We start from the raw sequence: 13,923 nt of genomic DNA, 5'->3' as shown, positions 1-13,923 counted from the left end.
TGCTTGCTTTTATTCGGCCCTTGGGGTATTATTTCATCCATTCATACCAACAATGAGGCATAATTACCCCCACTTACACTAACAATGGGGCCCAATGACATCCGTCATACCAACGATGGAGCACAATTCCTCTCACTGACACCAATGATGGGGGACAATTTCTCCCAATGACACCAACAATGGGGCCCAATGGCACCAACAATGGGGCACAATTTCTCCCAATGGCACCAACGATGGGGCCCAATTTCTCCCAATGACACCAACAATGGGGCCCAATGGCACCAACGATAGGGCCCAATTTCTCCCAATGACACCAACAATGGGGCCCAATGGCACCAACGATGGGGCACAACTTCGCCCAATCAAAACCAACAATGGGACCCAATGGCACCAACGATGGGGCACAATTTCTCCCAATGACACCAACAATGGGGCCCAATAACACCAACGATGGGTCACAATTCCTCCCACTGACACCAACGATGGCTCCCAATTTCTCCCAATGACACCAACAATGGGGCCCAATGGTACCAACGATGGGGCACAACTCCTCCTCCCACTGACACCCACAATGGGGAATTGTTTTTTTCTACTGACATCGTACACTTTTCTACTCCTAATGGCCACAGTCCGGCCCACCTAAAGTTTGAAGGACAGTAAACTGGCCCTTTGTTTAGAAAGTTTGGAGACCCCTGCTCTATGAGAAGTTCTCTAGATCAGGGGTAGGCAGCCTGGTGCCCTCCAGCTGTTGCAGAACTACAAGTCCCATAATTTCTCTGGAAGTAATTGTAACGGCCAGCCTTGCAATGCCTCATGGGAAATGTAGTTCCACGACAGCTAAAGGGCCCCAGGTTGCCTACCCGTGCTCTAGAGTGCTCCCCTTCCATTTTCCATAAGAACAAACATATGCATTTTCCATTGTTGGACATCTACGTTGGGCATTGCTTATTCATTAAAAAGACCCTTCAATGATTGGAATAAACATGCATGTCCAGCCACCACTGGGCATCTTTAGCCATTTTGTCGTTTGGCCAAATATTTAGATGATGAATAAAGAAACCTATCACTAGACATCTGTGCTAATGCTAGAATTTGTATGAAACATTCAGAACGAGAATCAGGAAAAATACAGAACGAGAATCATCGAAAAACCTGAATAATGCATTGAACAGAACCTCCCTCGTATAGCACAGTAATATTGTACCTTTTGGAAATTTGCAGATCCATTCCAGCTTCTCCTCACAATCTAATGAAATGAATGTCTTATTTGCATTAAAAGCGGCACAGCGCTCAGATTTCCCACTAGAATATATATCTTCCCAATATGCAGATACAACCTGCAACAGAGGAATAGTTGTATTTTAGCCTGTACAGACCGAGAAAGAAAACTACAAATAAAATATGTATTATTTATTTTGTCCAATGTTAGGCATGAATACATTAATCTTTTAAATTGTAAATATCTGTATCCAATAAAAGTGCTTCAGAAGAGCTGCGAAGGGTGAAAAAGCCTGTGTAATTTCTAAAGGGCAATGTCATTACCTAAGCTCTGATTGGATGTACAGCCATGGCCAAAAGTTTTGAGAATGACACAAATACAAATTTTCACAAAGTCTGCTGCCTCAGTTTTTGAGATGGGAAATTGCATATACTCCAGAATGTTATGAAGAGTGATCAGACGAATTGCAATTAATTGCAAAGTTCCTCTTTGCCATGAAAATTAACTTAACCTCCCTGGCGGTATGATTCTTTCTGAAAAAACATGCTGAAAGCGGTACAATTATTTGCAAGGAAATTTGGTGTTTTATACTGTAGGCCTGTAATTTTTAGGAATAACTCACTTAAATCTGACCAAACAAGAGTCTAGTAGGCATCCCGGGTATGACATTTTTTTAAAAACAAAATTTTAAATTATAATATAATAAATAATTATAAATAATTATAGCAAATAAAAATATAATTAAAATAAAAATTATTCAATAATGTAATCAACTCAAAATCACTGAAATTTGCTCAGTTGCAGAATTGTTGCTGTCATTATTTTTTTTTTTATGACGAATTTCCCCGCAAATCGCTATCGCACAATTCTGCAAGTGATTATAATTTATTATCGCTGTTTTCTAGCTGATCTAAAACCATTTTTGACATAAAAAGACACTTTTGGTTGCTATGGACAATCTACAGTTTGCAGGCAGAAAGAAAGGTTTTTATTATATAAAAGTACATGTAGGACACTGGGCAGACCACTAGGGACAAGGGGGGTGTGTATTTTTTACATACAGTACTGTAATCTATAAGATTACAGTATACTGTATGTATAGTGTTTGTTTACTTTTTTGAATTTGGCGCCGATCTCTGCTCCCGTGCGTCGTAACGTCGCAGGGAACGGAGATCGGCGGCACAGGAGGACGCTGTGTGAATCGAGCGAGGTCCCGCTCGCTCACACAGCGTGGTGACATCGCTGGATCCAGGAGAAGGTAAGCCAGCGCGCGCTGCAGGCTCTGCATATCTACCCCGAGTGTGACTCGGGGTTACCGATTTTGGTAGAAAAAATCAACCCCGAGTCACGCTCTGGGATGCCGCCAGGAGGGTTAATCCCATAAAAAAAATTCCACTGCATTTGTGAAGAAGGCTTCAGGGTGCCCAAGAAAGTCCAGCAAGCGCCAGGACCGTCTCCTAAAGAGGATTCAGCTGCGGGATCGGAGAGCCACCAGTGCAGAGCTTGCTCAGGAATGGCAGAAGGCAAGTGTGAGCGCATCTGCACGCACAGTGAGGCGAAGACTTTTGGAAGATGGCCTGGTGTCAAGAAGGGCAGCAAAGAAGCCACTTCTCTCCAAAAAAAACATCAGGGACAGATTGATCTTCTGCAGAAAATATGGTGAATGGACTGCTGAGGACTGGGGCAAAGTCATATTCTCCGATGAAGCCTCTTTCCGATTGTTTGGGGCGTCAGGAAAAAGGCTTGTCCGGAGAAGAAAAGGTGAGCGCTACCATCAGTCCTGTGTCATGCCAACAGTAAAGCATCCTGAGACCATTCATGTGTGGGGTTGGTTCTCATCCAAGGGAGTGGGCTCACTCACAATTTTGCCTAAAAACACAGCCATGAATAAAGAATGGTACCAAAACACCCTCCAACAGCAACTTCTTCCAACAATCCAACAACAGTTTGGTGAAGAACAATGCATTTTCCAGCACGATGGAGCACCGTGCCATAAGGCAAAAGTGACAACTAAGTGGCTCGGGGACCAAAACATTGACATTTTGGGTCCATGGCCTGGAAACTCCCCAGATCTTAATCCCATTGAGAACTTGTGGTCAATCCTCAAGAGGCGGGTGGACAAACAAAAACCCTCTAATTCTGACAAACTACAAGAAGTGATTATGAAAGAATGGGTTGCTATCAGTCAGGAATTGGCCCAGAAGTTGATTGAGAGCATGCCCAGTTGAATTGCAGAGGTCCTGAAAAAGAAGGGCCAACACTGCAAATACTGACTCTTTGCATAAATGTCATGTAATTGTCGATAAAAGCCTTTGAAACGTATGAAGTGCGTGTAATTATATTTCACTACATCACAGAAACAACTGAAACAAAGATCTAAAAGCAAACTTTGTGAAAAATAATATTTGTGTCATTCTCAAAACGTTTGGCCACAACTGTAGGTTGTTTACATAGTGCTGACCTGCACAGATCATATAAGTGGTTTTATCTGAAATTTTTTATTTTTTATACATTAAAAAGTAACTCTACTTTTGTTGAGAAAAAAAAAAACATTCCCCTCTGTACACTACAGGGATATTAACAAACTTTGTTGCAGATTTCTAGCTTTTGTTATTCTAAAGAAATAGCTGTTTGTTTGTCTGTGTCCATGTTCACAGTAAGGCTGGGTTCACATTACTACACTACTTTCATCCTACTTTGCTCTGCTACATTGGTCCTACATTTATCCTACATCGGTCCTACATCCATCCTACTTTCATGAACAGGATACTACTTTGGTCCGATTTCAATGATATTCAATGGGCCTGAAGTAGGATCAATGTAGGACCAAAAGTAGTACAGGGAGCATTTTCAAAGTCGGACCGACTTGTGTAGGACCAGTTAAGACGGCTCTCATAGGGAAACAGTGATTTTCACACGTCATGCTACATGAGGCTCCCAATGTAGGACCGTTTGTCGGACAAGTGTGAACCCGGCCTTAGACATAATTTTCCTTTGAGAGTAGCAGATTTCTGGGAAAATCAATTAGCCAATCACACAAGCAGGAAATGACATTTCTGTGGGGCGTTCTATACACCATCTCTGTACAGAACACCTCCAAGTTGCCATATTGAATTTTACAGAACATTATTATGCTGCAGATTGAAAAGGAAATTGTAATTTTTAACCACTTGCTGTCCCCGCCCAACGGAGGGACGGTGCGGCTCTTGGTCTGGGAGGACGTCATATGATGGCGCCCCAGAGCACCTACTATCTCACACCTGGGGTTGCGCACAGAGCAGTGATCGTGGTCGCGCTGTGTCATAGCGGCCTCAGCTCTTTAACTATGTGATCAGCTGTGTCCAATCACAGCCGGTCACATGTAAATACAGAAGTGCTGTTTATCGGCTCTCCTCGCCCTAACACTGACAGCGACGAGTGCCAATCAGCGGTGTCTCATCGCAGGGGAGACCTGGGCAGGTGATCAGAGCACTGATTACAGGAAATCCCCAGCAGTGCCTATCAGTTCCAACAATCAGTGCCCATCAGTTCCACCAATCAGTGCCACCAGTCAGTGCCCATAAGTGATGCCAGTCAGTGCCCATAAGTGATGCCAGTCAGTGCCCATAAGTGATGCCAGTCAGTGCCCATAAGTGATGCCAGTCAGTGCCCATAAGTGATGCCAGTCAGTGCCCATAAGTGATGCCAGTCAGTACTTCCCATCAATGCCCATCGGTGCCTTCTCATCAGTCCTGCTCATCAATGCCCATCAGTGCCTCACATAGGTGCCCATCAGTGGTACCCATCAGTGCTGCATATCTGTGCCCCCTATCAGTGCCCACCAGTGCTGCCTATCAGTGCCCACCAGTGCCACCTATGAATGCTCACCAGTGCCATCTATCAGTGTGGCATATTAGTGCCTTCTCATCAGTGCCACCTAATCAGTGCCTATAAGTGCCAGCTAATCAGCACCCATAAGTGCAGCCTATCAGTGCCCATCAGTGCAGCCTCATCAGCGCACATCAGTGAAGGAGAAAAACTACTTATTTACAAAATTTACTGACAGAAACTAAGAATTTTTTTTTTATTTTTCAAAATCTTTGGTCTTTTTTCTTTCTTTTTTTTTGTAAAAAATAAAAATAAAAATAAATAAAATAAAAATCCCATCGTGTGAAGAAAAAGAGAAAAAGAGAAAAGATAAAACAAAATATTTGGGTACAGTGTTGCATGACTACGCATGTCACTTTAAGTCTCAGCTGAGCAGCCTAGGTGTGTTAAAGTGGATGTAAACCCGAAAAAATGTATTTATTTTTTGATGTCACAATGTACAGTATAAGATTTCCTATCATCTGTGCCCAGTCTTGCCACACAGAGTTAATCCAGCTCTGAGCAATCCTCTTTTATTGTTCAGTGAAATAAAACGGACTTACAGAGAAAAACCTTAGTCCGTTCCGCCCCCTTGCTGTGAGTGACAGGTTATTTACATATCTCATGCACTAGCCTGAGGGCAGGCATTATTTTTTAATCCCCACCCCTCTCCTTTTCTGAAGTCATGTGGTTACTTTTCTGGATTTTGACTGGATGTTCGTGATCATAGCAGAATTCAGTGTAAGAAATACACAGGAAAAATGCATGTTGACAAGGGGAGTGTAGAGGAGGGCGGGGAGTCTACTGACAACACGACTCCACCCATCGAGCTCCAGACAACAGATCCACCCACAGAATCTGCAATTTTTCAGTTCTTATAACAGACAGAGGGGAGACATTTGACAGGTAAGGATACATGCAGGAGGCATCTATATCCTTATAGATCAGCACTATGGCAGTAGTTCAGAAAGGATGAGAGCGGGTTTACATCCACTTTAAAGGTTCAACAGGATAAAAAAAAAAGCAAATAGAAATAAATACATTTTAGTATAAATTTTAATAGCATGTAAGTGAGCCTTTTATAGGTGATAATACGCACCGGAGTTCCATCTGACCACTCCCAGGACCCTTCGGAAGATGGATTACTGTTACTGAATCCAATCCAGAATTGTCTATGATCATCTCTGCAACATATCAAAAGAGAATTTTACTATAATTTATATATTTATCGGGGTCATGCTATATTTATTAGTAGTTGGTCACATTCAACTGGACTATAATGTTGAAGGCATTTTGTAGCTTGGCCAAACCACTTGTTCAGTTCTTTTACATTGTAGTTTTGAATAGGTGAGGAAGTGTTATTTAGATACGCCAGCTTACTCTCTCTGTGGATCTGGCCCAATGTGATAGTTATACAGAACGCTAATCTAATCCATGGTTTAACCACTTGCCGACCGTCACATGTATATATACCATGGCAAAGTGGCATGGCTGCGCAAAGGGACATACCTGCTTGGTAAACGTGCCTGCGGGTCCCGCGGACTCGATGTCCGCCAGGTGCCAATGATCGTGTCACAGAGAGGCAGAACGGGGAGATGCCCATGTAAACAAGGCATTTCCTTGTTCTGCCTAGTGACAGGACACTGATCTACTGCTCCCTGTCATCGGGAGCAGTGATCACTGTTGTGTCACTTGTAGCCCCCCCCCCCCCCCCCCAGTTAGAATCACTCCCTAGGACACACTTAACCACTTCCTCGCCCCCTAGTGGTTAACTGCCTCCCCTACCAGTGTAATTTACACAGTAATCAGTGCATTTTTATAGCACTGATCTCTGTATAAATGACAATGGTCCCAAAATAGCGTCACAAGTGTCCGATGTGTCCGCCATAATGTCGCAGTCATGATAAAAATGTGCATATCGCCGCCATTACTAGTAAAAAAAAAAAAAAATTGTATAAATGCCATAAATCTATCCTCTATTTTGTATAGACGCTATAACTTTTGCGCAAACCAATAAATATATGCTTATAGCGTTATTTTTACCAATAATATGTAAAAGAATACATATCGGCCTAAACTGAGGAAAAATTTTTTTTTTATATATTTTTGGGGGATATTTATTATAGCAAAAAGTTAAAAATATTGCTTTTTCTTTCAAAATTATCGCTATTTTTTTTGTTTATAGCGCAAAAAATAAAAACCGCAGAGGTGATCAAATACCACCAAAAGAAAGTTCTATCTGTGGGAAAAAAAGGACGTCAATTTTGTTTGGGTGCAACGTCGCACAACTGCGCAATTGTCAGTTAAAGCGACGCAGTGCCAAATCCTCCGGAGCTGAAGTGGTTAACCAAGATAGATACTTGTACATACATACCGATTAAACATGCTGCTTAAAAGCTCTGTAAGAAACTTCTCTTCGTTTAAATGTGAAAAGCTGACAAGATGAGCACCAAAATCTTGACACAAGTTCTCCGCTTCCTTCCAGGTCCTGTTTCTTAGCATTTTCTCATGGTGGAAGACCTGTAGGAGAAGATGTGCGGGTCAGATTTATGGCTGCACCAAGAAACAGGCATCTAGACGCACCACAGAAATAATTGTATACGTGCAGACCCCGGGTCTGATAAAGGTACATCAGGAGATAAGTTTAGCCTCGTACACACGTACAGGAATCCCGGCTGTAAAAAGTCAGCTGGGAAACCCGAGGGGAAAACCGAGAACCTGCTCGGTAACTTTTTCCCCCTACACATGACCGGGTTTCCCGACAGGAAAACTGCCATGAGAGCTTTGGTCGGGAATCCCGGCCGTGTGTATGCTCCATCGCAGTGTTTCCCATAGGAAAACTGTTGGGTTAAAAACCGCCGGGAAACCCGGCAGGAAAAAAAGAGAACTGGTTCTCTTTTTTTTCCCCAGCAGTTTTCCTGTCGGGAAAACTGCCATGGAGCATATACACGGTCGGTTTTCCCAGCCAAAAATCTCTCATGGCAGTTTTCCCAACAGGAAAACCGGTCGTGTGTACAAGGGTTTTGGCTTTCAGATATGGTAAACCACTAAGGTAAACTAGGCCTTCATGTACACAGGACGTTGTTCAACCTCTCCTAAACAATTTAACTTGACAGCTAGAAACCAGTTACTGCACTTCTATCATATATTATTTTACAACAACTCTTAAATGAGTACATTTAACCAACAGGCTCTTTAAATACAAGTCTTGAGTCTTTATTGTTTGTTCTTAGATTGCCTTTATGACGATATCTGTTTTTGTCTATCTATCCCACACTCTGTCCACCTTTAGCCCCCATTCACTCCTGAGCGTTTTGTAGCTCTAAGCGCCAAAACACTCAATATACAAAATCCCTGAATTTTCAATTGGTTGGGTCCAAACCAGCTACCCTATCTATGGCGTGCATCATGGATGGCTTCCCCTTCTCTCCTCCACAGGCATCACGGGCAGCGGGCACCATGGGCGGCTTCCCCTGATCAGCAGCTTCCGCCTCCTTTCTCCTCCTCGATGGCCAAGCAGACTACTTCTCCTTTCGGACAATCGGGAAACAGGTCTAGCTTCCTGATTGGCAGGGAGGAGATTTAGTGTTAAAATAGTGAATATTCATTCGCTATTGAAACACAACTGGGTGGGTCCTATTTAAGGCCCTGGCTCCCAGGTTTGGTGTGCATTTGCGAGTTGATAGAGTAGGGCTAGTACTAGACAACTGTAAAATTTGTCATTTAAAGTCCCAATCTCATTTAAAGTCCCAACCCTTTCTTTCTTTCAATTTTCAGGGATGGAGGCACATCCCAAACCCAGTTCCATGTTTATCAATAGGGATGGAGATGCGATTTTGATGCTTATACATTTACCCTTATGCGTTTTTTCCAGTGCTCTTTATTGCTACACCTATTTTAGATGGAGGCTGGCTGGTGACACACACCCCTAGTCACCTGCTCTCCATCTACTCATTAGCACTTGTATGCCTCCACTGAGGAAACTAGAAAAGTTTATTTAGGACCACAGGAATGCAGAGAGCCTTGTAAGCGGCCTGTGGCTTATCCATATATTTGCAAATGTGTGCAACCAATCCTCTGCTTTTAACATACTAGACATATTAGACAGTTGAATTCGGCTTGCAATTTGGTTGGTAAGTTTGAGCCTGGTTATTACGCTATACTACTTTATTTATTTACTTATACATACTGTTTGCATCAACACGCATCTCATTTAAAGTCCCAACCCTTTCTTTCTTTCAACTGTAAAACAGAGAGCGCATTGGCCCTAGTGTGACACTGTTTATTAAAAAAGATATAGGCAAATTAATGTAGTACACTCACATTGTGTATATAAAAACAAGCGCATCCATAGAGGCTGTGGTTGCTCTCCTGAGTACAGAAATCCAATCTGGTTGTAAAGCAAACTGACAGTCTGTCTAATACCATGTGCTCCTATGAGAACACATGGTAGACCTGAAGAAGGAGGTCATGTCCTCTGAAACGCGTAGTCATCACAACCACCAAGTGTCATTTATCAGCTGGCTTCTGAGGATTACGTGCACGTGGCCTTGTGTGGAGTCTCTCTGCTTTCCAGGATCTTCACCCACCGAGAGCGGGTGGCTCTCATGCAGTTTGTCGGTGGCTGCTCGTGGACTATTAGACAGAGGCTGTCAGTACGCTTCACATCCAGCTTGAATTTCTGGACTCAGGAGAGCAACCACAGCCTCTATGGATGCGCTTGTTTTTATCTGCACAATATGAGTGTACTACATTCATTTGTCTATACCTTTTTTAATAAACGGTGCGCTCTCTCTTTTACTCTTGTCTAGTAATATCCCTAACAGGCCAGATACCTGTCCCTACTCTACCAACTCGCAAATGCACACCAAACCTGGGAGCCTTAAATAACCTTAAATAGGCTCTGCCTGACCCTAGATGGCTGCCAGAGTCACATGGGGCAGCAGCACCCAACAGGAAACCATAGAGGAACTGTAACTTCTTCTCCAGCTACAGCGCTGCTGTGGAGGAGCTCAACCTGCAGTGGAGAAAGCAGATTTCACCTGCCTACACGGTCAGCTCAAGTGTGAATGCAGCCTTAGTTGATCCCTGAAGACTCATCACTACAAAGAAGACTATACAACCTCTACCTAAGAACTGAACTTTTACTAGGTCTATGAACTTATCCCCTCACTGTTATTACCTTTTGTATCACTTGCTCATCCCTTTAAGAATGTAAGCTACCAGCTTAGCCCCCTTAGCCCTCTTCAATTGTATTGTAGCTGTACTGTCCCCATTATGTCCCAAGCAAAGCACAAACTGTTGGTGCTATATAAATCGTGTATAATAATAATAATAATAATAATAATAATAAAAAATTATGGGCCAGATCCTCAAAAGGGATACGCCGGCGTATCTACTGATACGCTGTTGTATCCCTGTTTCTATCTTTGGAACTGATCCACAGAATCAGTTTCCCAAAGATAGGCAGAAGATCCGACATGTGTAAGGGACTTACACTGCCGGATCTTAGGATGCAGTACCGCATCCGCCGCTGGGGGCATTTCGAGTCGAAATGCCGCTTCGCGTATGCAAATGAGCACTTACGGAGATCCACGAAGCGGTTTAGCTTCGTGAAATCTCCGTAAATACTTACGTTGCAATCGTAAAATTAGGGCTGCTTTTACAAAGTGTAAACTGTTTACACCTTGTAAAAGTAGACCCTTCTTTGCAGCGACGCTGATTTTTTTTTTTTTTTTCGCCGTATCTTTTTTTTTTTTCGCCGCAACTTTTTTTACCCGGCGCGATTCACAAAACACGGCGTAACGTAATTTCGCGCTATGCCCGTCGGGAAAATGACGTCACGAGCATGCGCAGTACGTCCGGCGCGGGAGCGTGCCTAATTTAAATGGGACTCGCCCCATTTGAATTGGGAACGCCTTGCGCCGGCCGGATTTAAGTTACACAACCGAAAATTTCTAGGTAAGTGCTTTGTGGATCGGGCACTTAGGTAGAAATTTTGCGGCAGTGTAACTTAAATCAGAATATTTAAGTTACGGCGGCTCTTTGTGGATCTGGCCCTATATTTTAGTCAAATATAATGCATACTTTTAAGTTTTGTATATACAAAAAACTTGTTGGTTAAATGTATTTATTTGAGAGTTATAAATGATTCAGTTTCTGCAGAGCTATTAGATCATTTTCTTTATTATTTAGTGTGAAGCTTGGGAGGGTGTGTTATAGTTTAATTTTGGGGAGTGTGTAGGCAGGGAGGCAATGTGATTATCTTTAGCAGATGGTAAGATTGTTCCATATACTGGGATGATTCACTACAGTGCAAACTGGGATCGTGCAATAGTTGGAAAATGACAAACGACTTGGAGCTTAATTGAGGACATTACCCATGCACACAAGAAGAACGTTCTGTTTGATGTATAACTGTGCATCCCTCATGGGATCATTATCCACATTTATCTAATAGCCGTGAGAATGTCAACTAGTAGTCTTTGGCAGATGCATATCTACCACGAGGCAAACAAGAAGTTTGCCTTGGGCGGCATTTTTCAGGGGGGCAAGCTCCCTCTCCCTGCCACTCCACCCCACTGCACTGATCCCCCCCCCAATCCTGATCTCCTGCAACTGTTGGCCTCCCTCCTCTGCCTTCCTGCCGTCTTTGGGAGCTGCAGGGAAGCTACAGAGGGATCTGTTTGGCCAAACGGAACACCCCCCCCCCAATTCTGATCCAACCTCCCCTTCAGTGCCCCCCAGTTCAATGAGTGCTGGGCCCCCCCCCTCACCTGAATCTGTTGGCTGGCTACCCCACTTCCCCCTCCCACTGGCCACCAGCCGCTGCCAGTGCAGGAGATCGCTGAATGGATGGAGGGCGGGTGGGGGGAGGGGGTATTTACCAGCTTCCTGAAATAATACAGACAGTGATCACAGTACTGATCGCTTTTGTATTCATTAATCACTGACACATAATAAACTGTGTTTACTATTTGTCAGTTTGGGAATAAAATATAGTAAACACTGTTTACTGTATTTCATTTTATGAATGAAGAGGAGTCTCTATACCAGTGATGGTGAACCTTGGCACCCCAGATGTTTTGGAACTACATTTCCCATGATGCTCAGCTACACTGCTGAGTGCATGAGCATTATGAGAAATGTAGTTCCAAAACATCTGGGGTGCCAAGGTTCGCCATCACTGCCCTATACAGACTCCTATCTCACTCACCCACAGTGCAGCTCAGGTTGCAGAGAAAGGAACGGTCTTCAGTCCCTGTACCAGGTAGGAGACTGAAATGACGAGGCCGGCCTCTCGTGTATCTCCAGCCCAGGCCCCAGTGAGAGTGAAACAGATGGTGCCAAGGGACAGGAGGAACACCAGTGCCCGTAGGTGTTTGATGGCAGAGCTTGTGGCAGGGGTGGTAGCCTCTGTGATTCAGGCAGAAAATCAGGTCAGAAACTGCGGTGATGCCGGGTAGATCAGCCGAGCTTAAAGGGGCACTCCACCAGGCTTGCAGATTCAGGATACATGGCTGTCCAGAGCTCCCCGCAGTCTCAAGACAGGAGCACACTGTGTCCACTGAAGCTGGGATGAGGGGCAGCCAGCACAGGCACTCAGAGGTAACGTGGAACCAAACAGGAGACAGAAGTGTAGTCAGGATAGCCGGAGATAGCAGCAAGCTGGCATGGGGGTACTAGGGCATCAGACAGGAGCAAGATCAGGGGAAAGCCAAATCAGGAACCGATAATCAAGAGCATAAATGGAATCCAAGGTCATGTCAGTGCTAAGACAGATCAGCAATGGATAGAAAGCAGGATTCAAGCAGGGCACAAGGAACAGCTGAAGTCCAGTCAGCGCTTGGTAGGAGTGAGAGCATCCTTTAAATAGGCCGTCTGGCGCAAATGAAAACTGTGGGCGTGCTCGTGCACAATTCTATTAGCCAAGTATACGTGCATGTGCCCGACATATCACAGCAGGTCTCTTGCAGTGCTTTTCTCTGTCTCAAAAAAGAGACATTAGACGTCTGCTTAGACCCCTGATGTCTCTCCAAAGTCCCCCCCCCCAACCCCTAAAAAAATAATGAAATAAATAATATAAAAAGGAAAAAAAAGTTGCAATTTTTTGTAATCAAAATAAAAAACCTAGTAAGAGCCCTTTCACACAGGCGGGCTCCGTAAGTGGATCCGCCCACTCAGCGGGGGATCTGTCCCCTATGTAGAGCGGACATGGACACAGCCTGCTCTCCTCTATGGGGCAGTCGGATGGAAACAGATCACCTTTCCATTTCCATCCGACTGCCATCTGATCCGCCAGACAGATGGGGAATAGATCTCCCATCCGTCTGTATTTGGCGGACAGGATCGGATTGCACAGGAAGTGGTGGGACAAATGTAGATGCCCGATTTAAAGGGGTTGTAAACCCTTCTGTATCCTATGCATTAAGGTGAAAAAACATCTGACTATTACCGGCCCCCCGTTTTACTTACCTGAGCCCTGGAAAGTCCCGCATCGAGAACGCGCTGGATCTTTGCCCGGGGTTCTCGGATCTTCATTGGATAGATTGATAGCAGTGCAGCCATTGGTTCCCGCTGCTGTCAATCAAACGCAATGACGTGGGCGCCAGGGGCGGGGCCGAGTCCCGCAAACGGCAGCTATGGACGCCGAATGCAGGACTCAGGAGCATGCCCGCAAGGTAACCCCTTGGGAGACCGCTTATCTGATGCAGGGAGGAGCCGAGAGAGCTGCCGGGGGAACCCCAGAAAACGGCGTTCGGGGGCCACTCTGTGCAAAACGAGCTGCACAGTGGAGGTAAGTATGACATGTTTTTTATTTAAAACCTATAGTGTCACTTTAGGTCTTGCCTAGGACA

General features: G+C 44.3%; 1 protein-coding gene across 2 annotated transcripts in view; it reads right to left on the bottom strand.

Annotated features, from left to right (window-relative positions):
* Positions 1-13,923, bottom strand: part of PLA2R1 (phospholipase A2 receptor 1) — a 156,641-nt gene that overhangs the window by 63,720 nt on the left and 78,998 nt on the right. For both annotated transcript variants that reach the window (XM_040357890.1, XM_040357891.1), the window contains exons 13-15: positions 7,440-7,585; positions 6,165-6,249; positions 1,205-1,337 (exon numbers count right to left, since the gene is read on the bottom strand). In XM_040357890.1, coding sequence (XP_040213824.1) covers positions 1,205-1,337; positions 6,165-6,249; positions 7,440-7,585 — 364 coding nt within the window. The remainder of the gene's footprint in view (positions 1-1,204; positions 1,338-6,164; positions 6,250-7,439; positions 7,586-13,923) is intronic.

The sequence above is a fragment of the Rana temporaria genome, chromosome 6 (assembly GCF_905171775.1).
Source record: "Rana temporaria chromosome 6, aRanTem1.1, whole genome shotgun sequence".
Lineage (NCBI taxonomy): Eukaryota > Metazoa > Chordata > Amphibia > Anura > Ranidae > Rana > Rana temporaria.
Note: the sequence above shows the minus strand (reverse complement) of the source record. Positions and strands in the feature narration are given on the sequence as shown.